Genomic DNA, 17872 nt, shown 5'->3' with positions numbered 1-17872 from the left:
AGTTCTCTCACCTTGCTTTTGATCTTTTCCTAACTAAGCTTAGGGCCCGATTACACCAACAGATTATCTGACAGATTTTTTTAAGCCAAAGCCAGGAATTGATTTGAAAAGAGGAGAAATCTCTGTCTTTCCCTTATTACCTGTTCTCTCTTTATAGTCCATTCGTGGCTTTGGCTCAAAAAATCTGTTGGTGTAATAGGGCCCTTAGATTGTGGCCCATCCCACCTCCTTCATTGAGTGGCTGAGCGGACCTGAGACGTGACGTCTCGGGCCCGCGTCAGACACCCGGAAGCGGCCGGGCACCGGAGCGTCGCGATGCGGGACCCACCGCTGGAACCAGGGAGGTGAGTGAACGTCTTTTTTTTCAGCCACCTCCTCCCTGGCCACATCTAAAAATAGCCCCCACGCTGGATAACCCCTTTAAGCACAAGGAGGAAAAAATGAAAATGCAAAAAATGGAAATTGGCCGTTCCTCTAAGGGTTAAAGGTTTTGATCATGTCCTCGCTTTCCATTTTCTAATCCAGGCTATACAGATTTAAAAAGTTTTTCCTGGTTTTATTCTTCAGACCTTTGAGCAATAGAGATAGACAGCAACCACAGCTCAATGTGACACGGGGTGAGTACTTGCAAATATCCACTGGTGTGGTTCTACACAAACAAGGTAGGTGGTGCACAGTCCCAAAATGGAGGGCTGCACTCACCAAAAAGTCCTTGGGTTAATGCTTTCTGAAGGCCAACAGCAAAGGGATCCCACCTCCGTCACTAACTGGCTGAGCAGACTTGAAACGTCACGTCTCAAGCCCGCGTCAGAGAGCAGGAAGCGGGCCGGCAGCAGGGATCGCCGCAGGCAGTGCCGCGATACGGCACTCGCCGCTGGAACCGGGGAGGTGAGTGGACGTCGTTGCCCTCAGCCACCTCCTCCCTGGCCAGATCAGAGAAAAGCCCCCCCTGCTGGAGTACCCCTTTAAGGCCTACAGCAGAGTAAAAAAAATGCATAACAAATAGCAAGCAACAGCCGTCGCTTGCTATTTGTGATGCGTTTTTTTACTCTGCTGTTGGCCTTCAGAAAGCATCAACCCAATGACTTTTTGGTGAATGCAGCCCCCTTTTTCACTTATGTGCCAGTCCTTTAATAATTAATATGTAGGTGAGGTTTCTAGAACTGCACACAGTATTCCAGATCAGTCTTTCCATGTCTGTGAAATTTGATTTGGGGTAAATTGATGCTATGCAATGTAATCTAATCTTCACCTGCCCCAGTTGCCATTAAAACGCAAATCATGTCTGTCAGTGACACCAGTGATGATCCTAGGGGAACATGACAAACATTAATGTCATGATTGTAAACAAGCTGAATGTAGGAAGGTATAAGAAGGGGCAGAGCTTTTCTGTTCTTCAGTGCAGTGCTCAGCCTCATGGTGATTTACTGATTTGGTACTAAGAGAGGGAAAGAAGAAGTGATGGATGTTATACCACTGCTAATTCTCTTCCTGCTGAATAGAACAATCTTCTGTAGTGATGAACAGGGTGAGTAGGACTGGGTCTCCTCGTATACTCATAAGGTGGCTGTATATATTAGAAGTAGGTATGTTGAACCATCCACTAAACTGACCTTGTCTGGTAAGTAATCCTATAGCCATCAAAGTCATACACATTTAGGCTGGGTTCACACTACGTATATTTCAGTCAGTATTGTGGTCCTCATATTGCAACCAAAACCAGGAGGATCTGTTCACACAATGTTGAAATTGAGTGGATGGCCGCCATATAACAGTAAATAACGGCCATTATTTCAATACAACAGCCGTTGTTTTAAAATAACAGCAAATATTTGCCATTAAATGGCGGCCATCCACTCAATTACAACATTGTGTGAACAGAGCCTTTCTGTGTTTTTAATCCACTCCTGGTTTTGGTTGCAATATGAGGACCACAATACTGACTGAAATATATGTAGTGTAAACCCAGCCTTAAAGTGTCACTGTCGTATTTTATTTTATTTTATTTTTTTTTCAGAAATCAATAGTCCAGGCAATTTTAGGAAACTTTGTATTCTGGTTTATTAGGCAATTATGCCATTATCTGCATTCAAAAAGACTTTTCCCAGGTCCCCCTTCCCTCCTCTATTCAATTCGCTGCAAATTATCAGGAAATTAAGGTTTGTTGCATCAAACATGCCCATGTCTGTTCTATGGAGAGGGGAGGGGGAAGGAGGGAGATTAGTTGGCAGCAGAGAACAAAAGATTACACAGCGGGAGCTATGTGAAAGCCTATATTCAGAGGTCAGAGAGGTCAGTGCTGACTTAAAGCGTAACTGTCAAGTTTTTTTTTTTATTGCAGAAGTCAGTAGTATAAGCGATTTTAAGAAACTCTGTAATAGGTTTCATCAGCCAAAAAAGCCTCCTTCTGTACTCAAGAAGCAATCTCCCAGCCTCCCCCCCCCTGACTTCTTATCTGTGCATTATCAGGCAAACACGTCTTCATTACAGAGAAGCCAGTGAAGACGGGCTCTGCTCTCTCCATTGTAAGCCTATGAAGGGGGGAGGGGCTGAGGGAGATGAGGGAGCAGGAAGAGGTGACATGAAGGTCACCTGTTTGTAGACTCTCTGGGCACCTAAATCGCAGGATTCTGGTGTCAGAAAGGTCAGTGCTTATCTATGAACTTACTGAGAGAAGATTGCAGGGTGTTGTGCTGTGCAGGACTGCTCCTAACAGCCCCTCCCCTCTCCATAGCCACATAATGGAGACAGAAATCCTGCTTCATTTGATGTGAGGGGGGAGGCTGGGAGATTGCTTTTTCAGTACAGAAGGAAACTCTTTAAGGAAATAAAACCTATTACAGAGTTTCTTAAAATCGCTTGTACTGTTGATATTTAATGTTTTCAGAAAAATGGCCCTGAAATGACAGTTACGCTTTAAGAGGAGATAGTGATGTAGCTGTAAGCAGGGCCCGTTTTCATCATTAGTGATGTGTGTGCAGCCCTTCCTGTATATCGTGAACAATGAAGATATATACTAGCTGATCACGTTCCCCGGTGTCCTCAGGCCTTGTCTGTTGGATCCCCCAGTCCCAGCTCTCACTTCTGGTCCCCTCTCTGAGGTGACAGGCCGTTCAGCCAATCACTGGCCGTAACAAACAGACAAGGCCTGAGGACCCCGGGGAACGTGATCAGGTAAGTAACAGCTTTATTATGTTATACGCACAATCATCAAGACAATGATTTTTACACTTGCCAAAAGACAATGATCAGCTGATTACAGTTGTCTCTATATACACAGAGCGATATCGGCCAGGTTAGGACAATTTTTGCTCTGTATATTAGGGCCCTTAGTCACATTGAGTTAATTCAGAAGGTTACATGCCGGCACTGCCGCCACATGCCGGGACTGCCGCCACATGCGGGGACTGCCGCCACATGCGGGGACTGCCGCTACTTGTGGGGACTGGCGCTACATGTCAGGACTGCCGCTACATGCCAGGACTGCCGCTAGTGGTGTAAACACAAAAACTATTTATATGCATTGTTTTAAAAAATAAAATAAAAAATCACTCTATCAGGACCAAATATTACCTCCATACCGTTATTGATAACTTTTCTTATATATAGGCCAATATTACCACCATAAAGTGACTGCCCCATAATGACACTATATACACACCAATATTAGCACCACACCATGACCGCAACATAATGATTCTATATACACTATATACAGACCAATATTACTACTATAGACTGACCTCCGCATAATGACTCTGTATACACTATATACAGACCAATATTACTGCCATAGAGTGACCACCACATAATAACTCTATATACACTATATACAGACCAATATTACCGCCATAGAGTGACCATCACATAATGACCTTATATACACTATATACAGACCAATATTACTGCCATAGAGTGACCACCACATAATAACTCTATATACACTATATACAGACCAATATTACTGCCATAGAGTGACCACCGCATAATAACTCTATATACAGACCAATATTACCGCGATAGACTGACCACCGCATAATAACTCTATATACAGACCAATATTACCGCCATAGACTGACCACTGCATAATAACTCTATATACAGACCAATATTACCGCCATAGACTGACCACCGCATAATAACTCTATATACAGACCAATATTACCGCCATAGACTGACCACCGCATAATAACTCTATATACAGACCAATATTACCGCCATAGACTGACCACCGCATAATGACTCTGTATACACTATATACAGATCAATATTACTGCCATAGAGTGACCACTGCATAATGACTCTATATACACACTATATACAGACCAATATTACCGCTATAGACTGACCGCCACATAATGACACTATATACAGACCAGCACACACCATGACCACCACATAATGACTCCATATATACACCATATACAGACCAATATTACCACCATAGTGTGATCACCACATAATGACTCTATATACACACTATATACAGACCAATATCATGTGGCGGTCACTGTATGGCAGTAATATTGGTCTGTATATAGTGTATATAGAGTCGTTATGCAGCGGTCAGTCTATGGCGGTAATACTGGTCTGTATATAGTGTATATAGAGTCATTATGTGGCGGTCACTCTATGGCGGTAATATTGGTCTGTATATAGTGTATATATAGAGTCATTATGTGGCGGTCACTCTATGGCGGAAATAACTATATACACTATATACAGACCAATTTTACCACCATAGACTGACCACTGCATAATGACACTATACACACTATATACAGACCAATATTACCGCCATAGACTGACCACTGCATAATGACACTATATATACACTATATACAGACCAATATTACTGCCAAAAAATGATCACTACATAATGACACTATACACACTATATACAGACCAATATTACTGCCATAGATTGACCACTACATAATGACACTATACACACTATATACAGACCAATATTACTGCCATAAAGTGATCATTACATGACTATATATACACTATATACAGACCAATATCATGTGGCGGTCACTCTATGGTGGTAATAATGGTTTGTATATAGTGTGTATATAGAGTCATTATGCATTATGTGGAGGTCAGTCTATGGCAGTAATATTGGTCTGTATATAGTGTATATAGAGTCATTATGTGGCGGTCACTCTATGGCGGTAATATTGGTCTGTATATAGTGTATATAGAGTCATTATGTGGCGGTCCCTCTATGGCGGTAATATTGGTCTGTATATAGTGTATATAGAGTCATTATGTGGCGGTCACTCTATGGCGGTAATATTGGTCTGTATATAGTGTATATAGAGTCATTATGTGGCGGTCCCTCTATGGCGGCAATAACTCTCTATACACACTATATACAGACCAATATTACCACCATAGACTGACCACTGCATAATGACACTATATACGGACCAATATTACCACCATACAGTGACCGCCACCTTGTTTTTTTCTCAATAAAATACACCGTGTTGCCTTAGTGACATCATCATACACTATACATAGGAGCTGCAGCCAATCACTGGCCTCAGTGGTCACCAGGGAATGGCTGCAGCTCCTATATACAGTCTATTCACCTCAACACTTGGAGTCAGCAGTGCTTCTTATACACACACATCATTATATATATATATATATATATATATATATATATATATATACACACACACACACACTAACACATCCATGAAAACACATTATACAGATCCAAACCATCCAGCCCACACACTATACACAGGACATGTAACACACTACAGTCATCCATTATACACCTACATTCATACACACACTGCATGTACAGTATACTTACCCCCTCTAACAGCATGCTGGGTATAGTTGTCCTTGTCCATGGCAGCAGCAGCAGGAGGCTGTGCTCCTCACCCTGCAGCCCTCTCCTCCATCGTCCCGACAGCTCCACACCAGCCTCACCAGGAAGAGAGAGGAAATCACATGGTACAGAAGGGAGGGGGAGGGGGAAGCTACACACTCCGGAGCAGAGCGTCCTGTAGCCTCTGTGTGACCCCTGATAGCAGCCATAAGCTGCAGCCAGGGATCACTGCCAGAGCCTGCAGGACGCTGTCCGTGCGGTCCTGCACCTAACACTCACTGTAACTGGGGCAGGGGGGCCCTGGGCAACTGCCCTCTTTGCCCCCCCCTAACGCCGTCCCTGGCTGTAAATTAACTCTTTGTTGTCTTGTTTTGGTGCCTCATCTCCCTCCACCCCTCTCCATAGAGAACAATGAAGACGGGGGAGAGCCTCAAACTACTTTCTCATGATAAAAATACATTTTTCGGCTAATAAACCCAATTACAAAGTTTCTTAAAATCGCCTGTACTATTAATTTCTGTAAAAAAAAAAATTAAACAACAGGTACACTTTAAGTCCATACTGACCATACATGATCAATGGCGTTTCACTAGGTATACTCATCTATGAAAAACATGATTCAGGTCACAGCCAACTGCCCCATACACATTGAAGGACAACTGTAATGTAATGTGTATGGGTACCTTCAATGTAATCTATGTCATTGGTCATCAGTCCAGTGATTTATTATGAATATCACGTATCGAGTCAGATATTCATTTTTCTCTATTCTGTGACATTTTTTGTCTTCTGGATAAACACTGCTGATCAATAGGCTAAAGTCAGTGATAAACTGGCCATAGGAAACATTTTTTAAACCAGAGGGGCAGGGGGGACTTAAAATAACGATACCAGCTCACCTCTCCCCATGCCTCTCCAACGCTGGACCGCAGCTCCAGGACATGTGCCGTGCTCAGGATCTCCAGCAGATCCAAGGTCAAGACTCGGCTGATGGACTTAATGACTGAGGTGGGACGCCTCTCCAGTCAATGATTAACTGGGTGGGCTGTCCATCATCGGAGATGATCAATACAACTTGGGGAAAATACCTTCCGGCGGTGGGAGGGGGGGCGGTCAGGTGACATATCGCAGGCACGGGGAGAGGTAAGCAGTGTTTACTTGCTGTTTTTGCCCCTGCCGCCTGTCTCGTTTTTAAAATGGCTGGATTTTCTCCTTTGAAGCTCTTTCACTCAAGGTGTATGTTTTGTGCCACATGACAGATTTGTTGCAGAAATGTCTGCCATTGTCCATAAGACAAAGGGGCTAAATAACCACAAGAACTTTGATAAGCTTCATAAATTTGTTCTAAGCTATCCAGCACATCCTGTTAGAGAACTGCGTTGAATAACATCAAATTTCTCAAAAGACTGAGTCTATTCAAAGAAAAATAAAACTTTGTAAAAAGCTGCAAGTGATAAATCAGGTAGAAGCACACCCACTTAAGCCCCCCTTCCCCTTGGGCATGACTAAACCCATATCATTTTCTTTTAATAGTTGGCCCCCTGTGTGCTTTCCCCTATAGTGGGTGACCCCCTGTGTAGTACCCCTATCGTAGGTTGCTCTCTGTGTAGTCCCTCTGTAGAAGGTGTCCCTCTGTGTAGTCCCCCTTTAGTAGGTGACCCCACGTGTAATCCCTTTATAGCAGATCGCCCTCGGTGTAGTCCCTCATAGTAGAAGACCCCCTGTTTATTCCCTCGAGAGTAGATGGCCCCCTATGCAGTCCCCTTGTAGTAGATGGCCCTTGTGTAGTCCCCTATAGTAGATGACTGGCCACACTTTTCATCCAGCGGTTTATGGTCAGATTTGATCAGATAATATCCGCCACTGCTTGTTATCACTAGTCACTATCTTTAACAGGCTGGACACTTGCTATTATCTGGCAATTGAGACAAGGGAAAAAAATTTACTTCAAAATACACTGCAGAAATCCCAAGGGTAGCCTTAGCGTTCTTCAAGGTATTTTGACATTTTGGATTGCGTTTTTGAATGCAGATTAACAACATATGTGTTAGCCGATTTATCTGATAGCAGTCAGTCCTCACTCTCTATGAATAATAAATCCCTTTGCCCCAACAATCTCTCCGTCTTTCCAAAAACGTCACCACAAACTCAGAGGACTCTAAGAGAATGTTGGAAAATTGGCCATAACAACCACTATTAAAGTGCTTTAAAGAACAGGATAGAAATAACTTTAAACGCCATGTTAAAGCCAAATAATCTAGGGAGATCTGGCAGGGCACTGTCCAGCAGCACTGGCACTTAATGTTTTCCCCCCAGTCGCACCGCGCCAACCCGGCACTGCAATTCTGTTCCCTTTGTCCTATCCAAGTTGGGATCACACTATATCTCCACAATTAACATGACCAAAAGAAGTAGGGAAGTACCATTCCTCTGATGGGTACCCCTGAGAACACCTCCACCTTGAAGTGCCCTGCAAGACCTCCCTACCACAGGCTGTCATGACAAGAAATGAAACAAAAACAAAAAGCCCACCCTCGGAAACCAATACAGTCAAATATGCTGCAACAGGGCTGGCTGAAGCTGTCCCGGCAGGAAACTAATGCTTCATCCTCGCCTCTTTCTAGACCTCCCTGGTAAGTGACCTCATCTGCCAACACCCACCCCTCCTTACCAGCTCCTCCCTGACCCCTTCTGACCTAACTTTAACCCCTCATTGCCCCTCCTTTTATCCCACTCTTAACTCCATAGGCCTCCTATCCCAGATAACCCGGTCATGCCAGGCCAGCGCTAAGTCTGCGACCTACTTGGTGTCCTTCCTTTTATTAAGCCGATCACCACTGAATTCAGGGATTCTCAGGAGATGGCGGATGTCACTAAGGGATTGAATAACAACATTCTAGCTGCCTTGGGGGTGGCGCTTATGGAAAATCTGTTACCTTTTTTCTTTCTATGTAAATTAGCAGGTCTTGTGCACTGGAGGCAGGCTCAGTGCCCCCAGCACCTCAATATCTCTTCCCAACACTGACACACCTCACATGGATAGTAATGGGGTGTGACAACATTGGGAGGAGATATCAGTGCAAAACAGTTGGTCAGGGACCATTCAGCTTTGGTCCTAGCTGGCGCTTGCTGTGCTTAGTCAGTGTGTACACATGGACCAATTACACACAGGAGCGCCATGAATGCCAATCCTTCCAATAGAATATGGTCATTGTGGATCTGGGCAAAAAAATGACCCCTTTCTACAAATGTAACTGTCCTTTTTTGTCGACCACTCTTGAAATTGCTGTCCGATCACATGCAGCTCCTGTGCCCACACTATCTGCAGCAGCTCAGGATGGAAGCTGCCCATGTCCTGCTGGAGGCAGGGTCTGATATGCTAGCCTGTTATTCTTACACCGCCAGGCATAGTACTGTTTAAGTTTTATAGTGCACCACATTTCAAAAACACTCACAGACTGACAAATGAACAAGTTTTTACCTGGTTTTTATGAATGATTATTTTTATCATTTCTTTAAAATTTCTTTTTTGATTGTTCCTAGGTAAGAATGGTGAAAATGCCGGTGATGCAGTGATGCCTGACTGGGCAAAACATTATTTCACTAGTCAATGGCTGACCAGGCTTATACCCTCAGTGTACACCCTGGTATTCTCTGTGGCATTCCCTTCAAATGTAATGGCAATCATCATATTTCTTTTCAAGATAAGAGTTAGGAGGCCAGCGGTGGTTTATATGTTGAACCTGGCCATTGCTGACGTGCTCTTTGTAATTTTCCTTCCTTTCCCCATTATATATCGATTCTCTGGGAATGACTGGCTTGTTGGAGAAGAAATGTGTCGTATCGTCACTGCAGCATTTTTCAGTAATATGTACTGCTCCATCCTGCTGATGACCGGCATCAGTGCGGACAGATACCTGGCTGTGGTCTATCCAATACACTCTCTCTACTGGCGGACAACAACCAGGGCTTGGGTGGCCTGTATGTTTATTTGGACTCTATCCATATCCAGCACTGTGCCCCTTCTCATAACTAAGCAAACCTATGTTATCAATGATCTCAACATCACAACCTGTTATGATTTGCTCTCACCCGATAATCTTAGGATCCTTCTTGATTATTTTTCCCCTTATATCTCCATCTTATTCTTCTTACCTTTATTGATCACGACCTTCTGCTACATTGGTGTTATCAGGAAACTGAGCTCCTCAGGAATCAACAGCACATTTAGTAGATCTCGAGCTGTGCTTCTATCTGTGACTGTATTAGTCGTCTTTGTACTTTGCTTTGGACCGACTAATATGATCTTTTTCATTCACTGCCTGGGTTATAACAAAGGTTATAATGAAAAAAGCTTTTTCTTGTACTTTGCTTATGTTACTTGCTGCTGTATCAGCAGTATTAGTTGTTATCTTGACCCTCTTATCTATTATTTTGGATCCTCAAAGTGCCATAGGTACCTACGCAAGATACTGTGCTGCAAAATAGATAGTGGTTCAGAAAGAAAACCAGTCTTTGGTAATAAAAGTACACCCTGAATAATAGCAGAATACCATGGCCTTGGAGACACTCTGGTCCAACATCTGATATGTATGCACATCAAATGCTGGGTCACTAAGTTTGGAGTGGCTTTATAATGTTATAATGCCTTAAAGGGGTTTTCCACTCAAACATAACTTATAATATGTTGCTGCCCATGGTGAGACTAACAATTCCTTCCATACTTGTAATGCTGGGAGGGTTTATCTGAGGTCAAGTTGCTAATGAACTCACTGTGAATAATCCCCTCCGCATTCAAAACTTGCTACAAAGTTGCAGATAGGGACTTGGGAGGAGGGTGAGACGGAGAGAAAACTAACACACAGTTTTTTGTGTCTTCAGCAGAAAGCAGCAGCTGAGAACTGGGGAAGAAAACTGAAGTTAACATTTAGAATGTTAATGTGTGTTAATGTCTCCACCCCGTGTACCATATGGACAAGGGAATATTTTAATGAGTTACAATTAAACAAGGCTCCACCCCCTCCGGTATAACTAGGCCCCACCAACAACATCCCACTGAGTAAATTTTAAAGTATATGCATAGGGTGGGACTCTTGTGCTGCCAATATGACTCAGGGAAAACACATTAACATTCTAAATGTTAACTTCCCTATCGTCCATATTGGCAGCACAACAGATTGGGATCTAGCAAGGATAACGCCCTATAGGTTATCTTCTGTTACAAAATTTAGGACAGCTCTGGCAAACATAGTTTGCTTAGAGAGTACAGATTCAATCCTGTAGTGTTTGACGAAGGTGAGTGGAGAGGACCATGTAGCCGAAGTACATATCTGGTCCAAAGGAACAGAGCTTTCTACCTAAGAGGTGGAAACAGCCCTGGTTGAATGTGCCTTGGCTGGCTTGTCTGCCAGCCTCCACATAGAATAGGTTGATACGGTCACATATCCAGTGAGAGATGGATGGTTTTGAGGCTTTTTTGCCCTTATTCCTCCCATGGAAGAGTATTAGCATATTTTCTTCCTTCCTGAAGGAGGATGTCCTTGGTAGATAAATCCTTAAGGCTCATACCATATCCAAAGTGGAAAAATATTCTTCTCCCTCTGATGCCCCTGGGGCAAAGACTGGTAGTAAGATAGAATGGTTTATGCTCGTAAAAGAAGAGACTTTCGGACGGAAACTAGGTAAGTACTGTCAGGATCAGCGGACGTGAGCCCACTGTGTCACGTTCCCATCTATCTCTAAGGGCGTTGTGAAAGCGTATCCTCTGTTCTTCACAAGATACTCCTGAGGGTGGAGCTAGACTTTCCCAGAGGATATGCCAGGTCACTACCTCTTGAGATAAACAAAGCACGTAACAGCTGGTCCGGGCAGACCAGATGGCAAGGATGGGACAACCCGTGTTGCCAACTGACAGTAGAGACAATAATGCACACAGGACACACCGGATGAAAGTAATGGATGCAGGTGACGAATGCTGAGGACGAAGACAGGTATGCTGGAAGCAACTGGGAGTGCAGAATCAAACAACAGGAACTCCAGGGAACGAGGACACCTCAGTGATAACATAAGAACAGGACAGAAACACCGGAACCAGGGCAGGAATTACAGAAACCAGGGCAGAGGACACAGGAACACGGGAATTCTTTTGTAGAACAAATGCACAAACACCTTTGCAGGACCGAAGTATCTTGACGCTCAGGCAGAGCACATGTGCAGGAAGCTTTCTTAAATGGCCAAGCCACAGGTGCAGCATAATTAAGGCACAGAGCAGTGTGCACGCACCCCCTCTAGGGGCTAGAACTATACTACATGCAGAGGAACATGCAGCTTGACTCGAAGGCTTGAAGGAATAACGGTGGTGAATGAACACTGGACTGGAACGCCCAGCAGCCGTTATAAGTACCTAAGGATTACCTTATCCACCAGAAAGGTGGTATAAGGTTCACTAGCCGCCAGTGCCTGCAGCTCTTGGCTGTAGTTACAGCCAGAAGGAACACCATCTTGAATGTGAGGAAATTGATTTCTACAGATTCTAGGGGTTCAAAGGGCTGCTTACACAGTTGTGTTAAAACAAGAGTCAAGTCCCAGGGGGCCACAGGATTTTTAACCGTAGGCCTTAATCGGGCTATTGCCCTGGTGAAGTCCTTCACCATCTTTTCTTGCAGTAGTCTTCTGTTCCGAAAAAAGGATAACGCAGCAATCTGGACTCCTAACAAACTTGGTTTGAGCCCTTTATCAAAGCCATCCTGCAAGAAGTCTACAATCTGTGCTGTAGTAGGCTGCATCGGATCCACCATTCTTGAGGCAGACCAATTCTGGAAGACTTTAGCAATCCTATTATAAGAGCGATTGGTTGTCTCACTCCTTGAATGAGACAGTGTCTCTAACACTCACTGAGAGAGACCTTCTGCTCTCAGTATGGGTCTGTCAACCTCCAGTGTGTCAGGTTGAAAGCTCTGAGGGTTTGGCAGAATAGGTTGCCCTGAGATACTAGGTTGTCCTTTATCGGTAACCTCCAATATTATCCTTTGCTCATATTCAGGAGCTGTGGGAACCAACACCTCTTCGGCCAGAAGGGAATGATCACTATCACTTTTACCTGTTCCTGGCGAATTTTGGCCAACACCCTTGGTATTAGCGGAATCGGTGGAAAGACATAAATCAACTGGAACTCCCAAGGAATTGACAGGGCGTCTACTGCCAGGGGATTGTCCTCCCTGTACAGGGAGCAGAATCTGCTCAGTTTGGAATTCTGTCTTGTGGCCATCATGTCCACCTGAGGGAGTCCCCACCGATCCACTATCCTTCTGAAAACTTTGTTGTTCAGTGACCACTCCCCTGGGACTATGAGTCCTCGACTCAAACGGTCCACCAGCACATTGTGTGTGCCTTTGTTGTGGGTAGCGGATAACCTGGTTATCCTTCCCTCTGCCCATACAAATATCCTCTCCACTTCTCTCAGAAGAGTCTGGGATCTTGTGCCCCCTGTTTGTTGATGTAACAAACGCACACTATGTTGTTTGTCTGAACCTTTACCGCCTTGCGATAAAGTGCCTGATGGAAATGGCAAAGAGCTTTGTAAATTGCTCTTTGTTCTTTTACGTTGGACGACAGACTTTCTTCTTCTTCCGTCCAAGAGCCTGAAACTTGCCTCTGATGAAGATGGGCTCCCCAGCCTGTCCCTGAGGCATCTGTGGTAATTATTTCCCAAGTTAGTTCCAGGAGATCCATCCCGTCCTTTACTTCTTGCCACCATGTAAGTGAAAGTCTGGTGTTGATAGAAAGAACATGTGTATTGTCCAGAGTTGCCAGATCTCTGTTCCAAATCCTGAGAGTCTCCTGCTGAAGATGCCTGAGATGCTGAAGATGCCATAGCGCCCAAGGGACCACTTCTGATGTTGAAGAGAGGTGCCCTAGAAACTTCATCAAGGTCCTCAATGAAACCTGTCATGGAGTCATCAAGAACCGGCACCCTATCTGTATTCTGTGTTTCCTCTGTGAAGACAAGAAGAGTCTCATCTGGATTGTATCTGTAACAAATCCCAGGAAGGCCTTCGTTGTTAACAATTCCAGATCTGATTTTTCCTGATTTACCACCCAGCCTAGCTGGTGGAGAAAATCCAGGATGACCTTGGTTTGCGTGCATAGGAGGTCTGCAGTTGGCGCCATGATTAACCAGTCGTCTAGATAAGGTACTATCCTTATCCCCTGAAGTCTTAATACAGCTACTACCGCAGAGACTATTTTTGTGAAGATGAGAGGCGTTGTGCTTTTGCCAAAGGGCAGCACTCTGAACTGCAGATGCCTGATTTTCCCCTGAAGAGGCAGGGCAATCCTTAGAAACTTCCTGTGACAAGGCAGGATCAGCACATGGAAGTATGCATCCTGGAGATCCAGGGGCGCCGTGAAGTCCCCGGGAGGATTATAGAGTTCACCAACTTTATGGTTTCCATTCTGAATCTTCTGTTGACAATAGATTTGTTTAGATATCTTAAATCTATCATCAACCTCCATTTGGCGGACGGCTTTGAGACTAAGAAAATAGGGGAGTACACCCATTTCCCTCTTTCTTCTGGAGGATCCTCCTCCAAAGCATCTATAACAATTAAACAAAGGACTTGCTGCTCTAAAATGCTTCTTTTTTCGCCTTCTAGTCCACTTGATATTAAAAACCTTTCTAAAAGAAGAGGATTTAATGGAAAATAATATCCATACTGCATAGTGTTGACGACCCAGGGATCTTGGACTGCAGAAGCCCAGGTCTCCAAAAAAAAAAGAAAGGCATCTGCCTGCAATATTTTAAGTCAAAAGTCAGGCTTTTTGGATCCCTCCTTGGACGTCTGTCTAGGTGTACCTCTCCTACGGGAGAAAGTCCCCCTACCCCTATTGGAGTACCTGGACTGTCCTCCTCTAATGGGGGTGGGTGATCTACCCTTTTTGAACTGCCTTCAAGCTACTTGTATCTGAGGAAGGGACTTTCCCTTCCTGTCAGATAGCTCCTCCATTAGGGTATCCAACTCTGCACCGAACAACCCCCCCGGGTGGTATTCTAAGTTGCAGAGGTGATACTTGGATGGGTTGTCACCCGTCCAAGGCTTTAGCCATAAAGCCCGTCTACCCACGGTAGAAAGAACCATCGTCCTAGATGCTAGCCTGATTTGTTGTGATGAAGAATCACAAAGAAGATTTATCTTCTTGAATTGGGAAAGAATATCATCTCTCTTGACTCCTTTCTCCAGATCCTCCTGCGTTTTTGCTAGCCACCTCCTTAGAGATCTAGCTACTTCAAAAGAAGAGACCGATACAGAAGTCTGGGCAGCCCCCACGGAATTTGATCTTTTTAGAGCTACTTCCACCCTTCGATCTATTGGATCTTTTAGACTAGACCCATCTTCTGCTGGCACGAATGTGCATTTTGATAATTTTGTAATTGCAACATCCACTCTAGGTGGAGTCACCCAGTCTTTAATCTGATCCTCCCTTATGTTATACATAAGTTTAAATCTCTTACGCAGGACTGCTGACTTCTCAGGCTTTTTCCAATCTGATCGGATCATGTCCATGACTTTATCCTCCAGATAAAAAGCTCTGCCTCTAGAGGTTGAAGGTGTAGTGTCCAGCGCCTCCACCGCATGAATCTCCGCCAGGACCGCCTTTACTAGCTTCTGGACTCTGTCCACTGGAAATTAGCACCTTTCAGGTCTGACCTCCTCGTCCTCATCCGAGGATAAAGCTGGCAATGATGCTGACGTAGCGCCAGTCTCATCAATAATAGTGAACTCCTGCTCCAAGAGGGATGCTTACGGGGAAGAATGGCTTCTCCTTGCCCTCTTCTTAGGTCTACTCTTCAAAGAATCTTTAAGTTCTCCCATGGACTGTTGTACAATGTCCTTCACGCAGACCACCACATCCTGGATAGAGGGTTCCTCTCTATTTGGTAGGCTGCTACGACACACCTGACAGAGCAGAATCATGAGCCTCTGGGAGAGATTTATCTGTGAACAGAATCTGTGAACAGAATTTCACATAAGGATCCTTCTTGGAACACAGTGTAAGAAACAGGCGGACCCAGCCTTGACCTACCACACCAGATACAGGAAATATTTCTGTGTTTAGAGGTGCTCTTGCGTCCAAGGGACCCCCTACTTGATTCCATAGATGACATCCTGTAACACACATTGAATTAAAATATGCTAGCAAGCATCCAGCAATAAAAGATGTAGGCAAACCATCTTCACACAGCTACTTTGTGCAATCAGATGGAGTGTTATCCTCAATAAGCTGGTTGTGCTGACAGGCAGGTCTGCAGAAAACTGTGCCTCTCCAACAATGTGCTGTCTTCCTCCTCAGAAACGCCACACAGCACTATACTGTGGGCGTTTGGGGGTTTAATTAGGCGTCCTTGGCGCCAATGCGGCAAACCCTGCTCTGGCCCCCTCACCGGGTATCATTGTTCCCTGTCCAAATGGCCGGACGTAACAGGGGGCACCGCTCTGCCTAATATCGCTGGTATAGGGTCCCCACCGCTGCATGCCCAGCCTAAAATCACTTACCAACGCGCCCGCCGCTTGGAGCGGTCGCACATCCGGAAGTGAATCGCTGACCCCTCTGACGTCACTTCCGCTTTACCGGAGAAGACCCTGGGGATCAGTCTATGCCGAAGGCTCCACTGTATACGCCTGCATCTCGTCTGCAGAGGTCCTCTACTCCGCTGAAGCCGGTCAGTACGCTGCTGGACTCCTAAAGCAGGGCAGATTATAGAACAAAAGAGAGACCAGGATAGGTAGAAAAGTAACCCTATCCTGGCCAAAAAGAAAACTCATTTGCACAGCAACATGAGAATAGCTGCTGTGCATCCCTCCTGGTACAGGGACAAGAAAAGAACTCAGTGGGATGTTGTTGGAGGGGGTTAGTTATACCGGAGGGGGTGAAGCCTTGTTTAATTGTAACTCTTGTCCATATGGTACACAGGGGCGGAGACACCCCATCTGTTGTGCTGCCAATATGGAAGATAGGGAATAGATAATAACAAGTATGGAATGAAATTGTTAGCCTCACCACGGGCAGCAACATATGAAAAGTTATGTTTGAGTGAAATACCCCTTTAAATATATATATATATATATATACATATATTTATGTTCCCATGTTTTATAGCACTGTTCTGCTGTTATATGTACACCTTTGGTGGCTGTAAATAGTAAATAAGGGGCTAATCCACAGACTAGACTTAGGACTAGACTTAGGTTCATACACATTTGGACCATTGGGAATGTTCTAAAGTGTTGAGTAAATTGCGCTTACATTGCTTCTTTCTCTACTGAGCCACAGAAAGTTGCAGAGCTAGGCCAAAACTTAGGATTCTTTGAGGTCAAGCTGCTCCTGGTGACTCAACCTATTCCTTTCCTGAGTGAGAACAAGTAGAGAATAGAATGAGAAATATATTCAAGAGATATAGACCATGGGGAGAACATAGGACCCTTCAGGACTACAGGCCAGGCCTAGAGACCAAGTGGCTGCCCTCCTCAAGAAAACCTCCACCCCACAGTGGGCAAAGCTGAACAAAGGTGAATAAGCAGTTTTCAGCCCCCCCAACTGATAAAGAAAATTGTCAAAAAAATAATGAGGCTCTTGCCATACTATTTGCAAATAGTGTGTACCATCCCACCATGATAAGATGGCCTTATATACAGGATGGAACGTACACAAATTATGGACTCTTTTGGGCTAATAAGATTATACTCTGGGCATGTGTCTTTTTGTTCCTATTTACATAAATCCCATCCTGTATAGATTCTACCACGTTTAGGCAATGTTCACACTACGTAAAACAACGTCCGTTATTTTCAACGGCCATTATTTTGAGGCCAAAACAACGGCCGTAGAATTACGATCGTACGGGCTAGTCGTGAAACTATGGCCGTTGTTTAATTTTGATTCCTAGCATGTTTATAAACGGGATGAAACAGGTTATTTACTTTAAATACTGCGCCCAGCCCGAGAAACCACTCAGAAATTTTT

The 17872-nt window shown here is 44.4% G+C and overlaps 1 protein-coding gene across 1 annotated transcript; it reads left to right on the top strand.

Annotated features, from left to right (window-relative positions):
- The first annotated feature begins 9436 nt into the window (after positions 1 to 9436).
- On the top strand, positions 9437 to 12007 carry LOC138786195 (proteinase-activated receptor 1-like). Its single transcript, XM_069963016.1, has 2 exons — positions 9437 to 10335; positions 11904 to 12007. The coding sequence occupies exons 1-2, from the start codon at positions 9529 to 9531 to the stop codon at positions 12000 to 12002; spliced, it is 906 nt and encodes a 301-aa protein (XP_069819117.1). The 5' UTR covers positions 9437 to 9528; the 3' UTR covers positions 12003 to 12007.
- The last annotated feature ends 5865 nt before the right edge of the window (positions 12008 to 17872 follow it).

Source organism: Dendropsophus ebraccatus, chromosome 3, assembly GCF_027789765.1.
Source record: "Dendropsophus ebraccatus isolate aDenEbr1 chromosome 3, aDenEbr1.pat, whole genome shotgun sequence".
NCBI classification, from domain to species: domain Eukaryota; kingdom Metazoa; phylum Chordata; class Amphibia; order Anura; family Hylidae; genus Dendropsophus; species Dendropsophus ebraccatus.
This window is presented reverse-complemented; position numbering and strand designations above follow the sequence as displayed.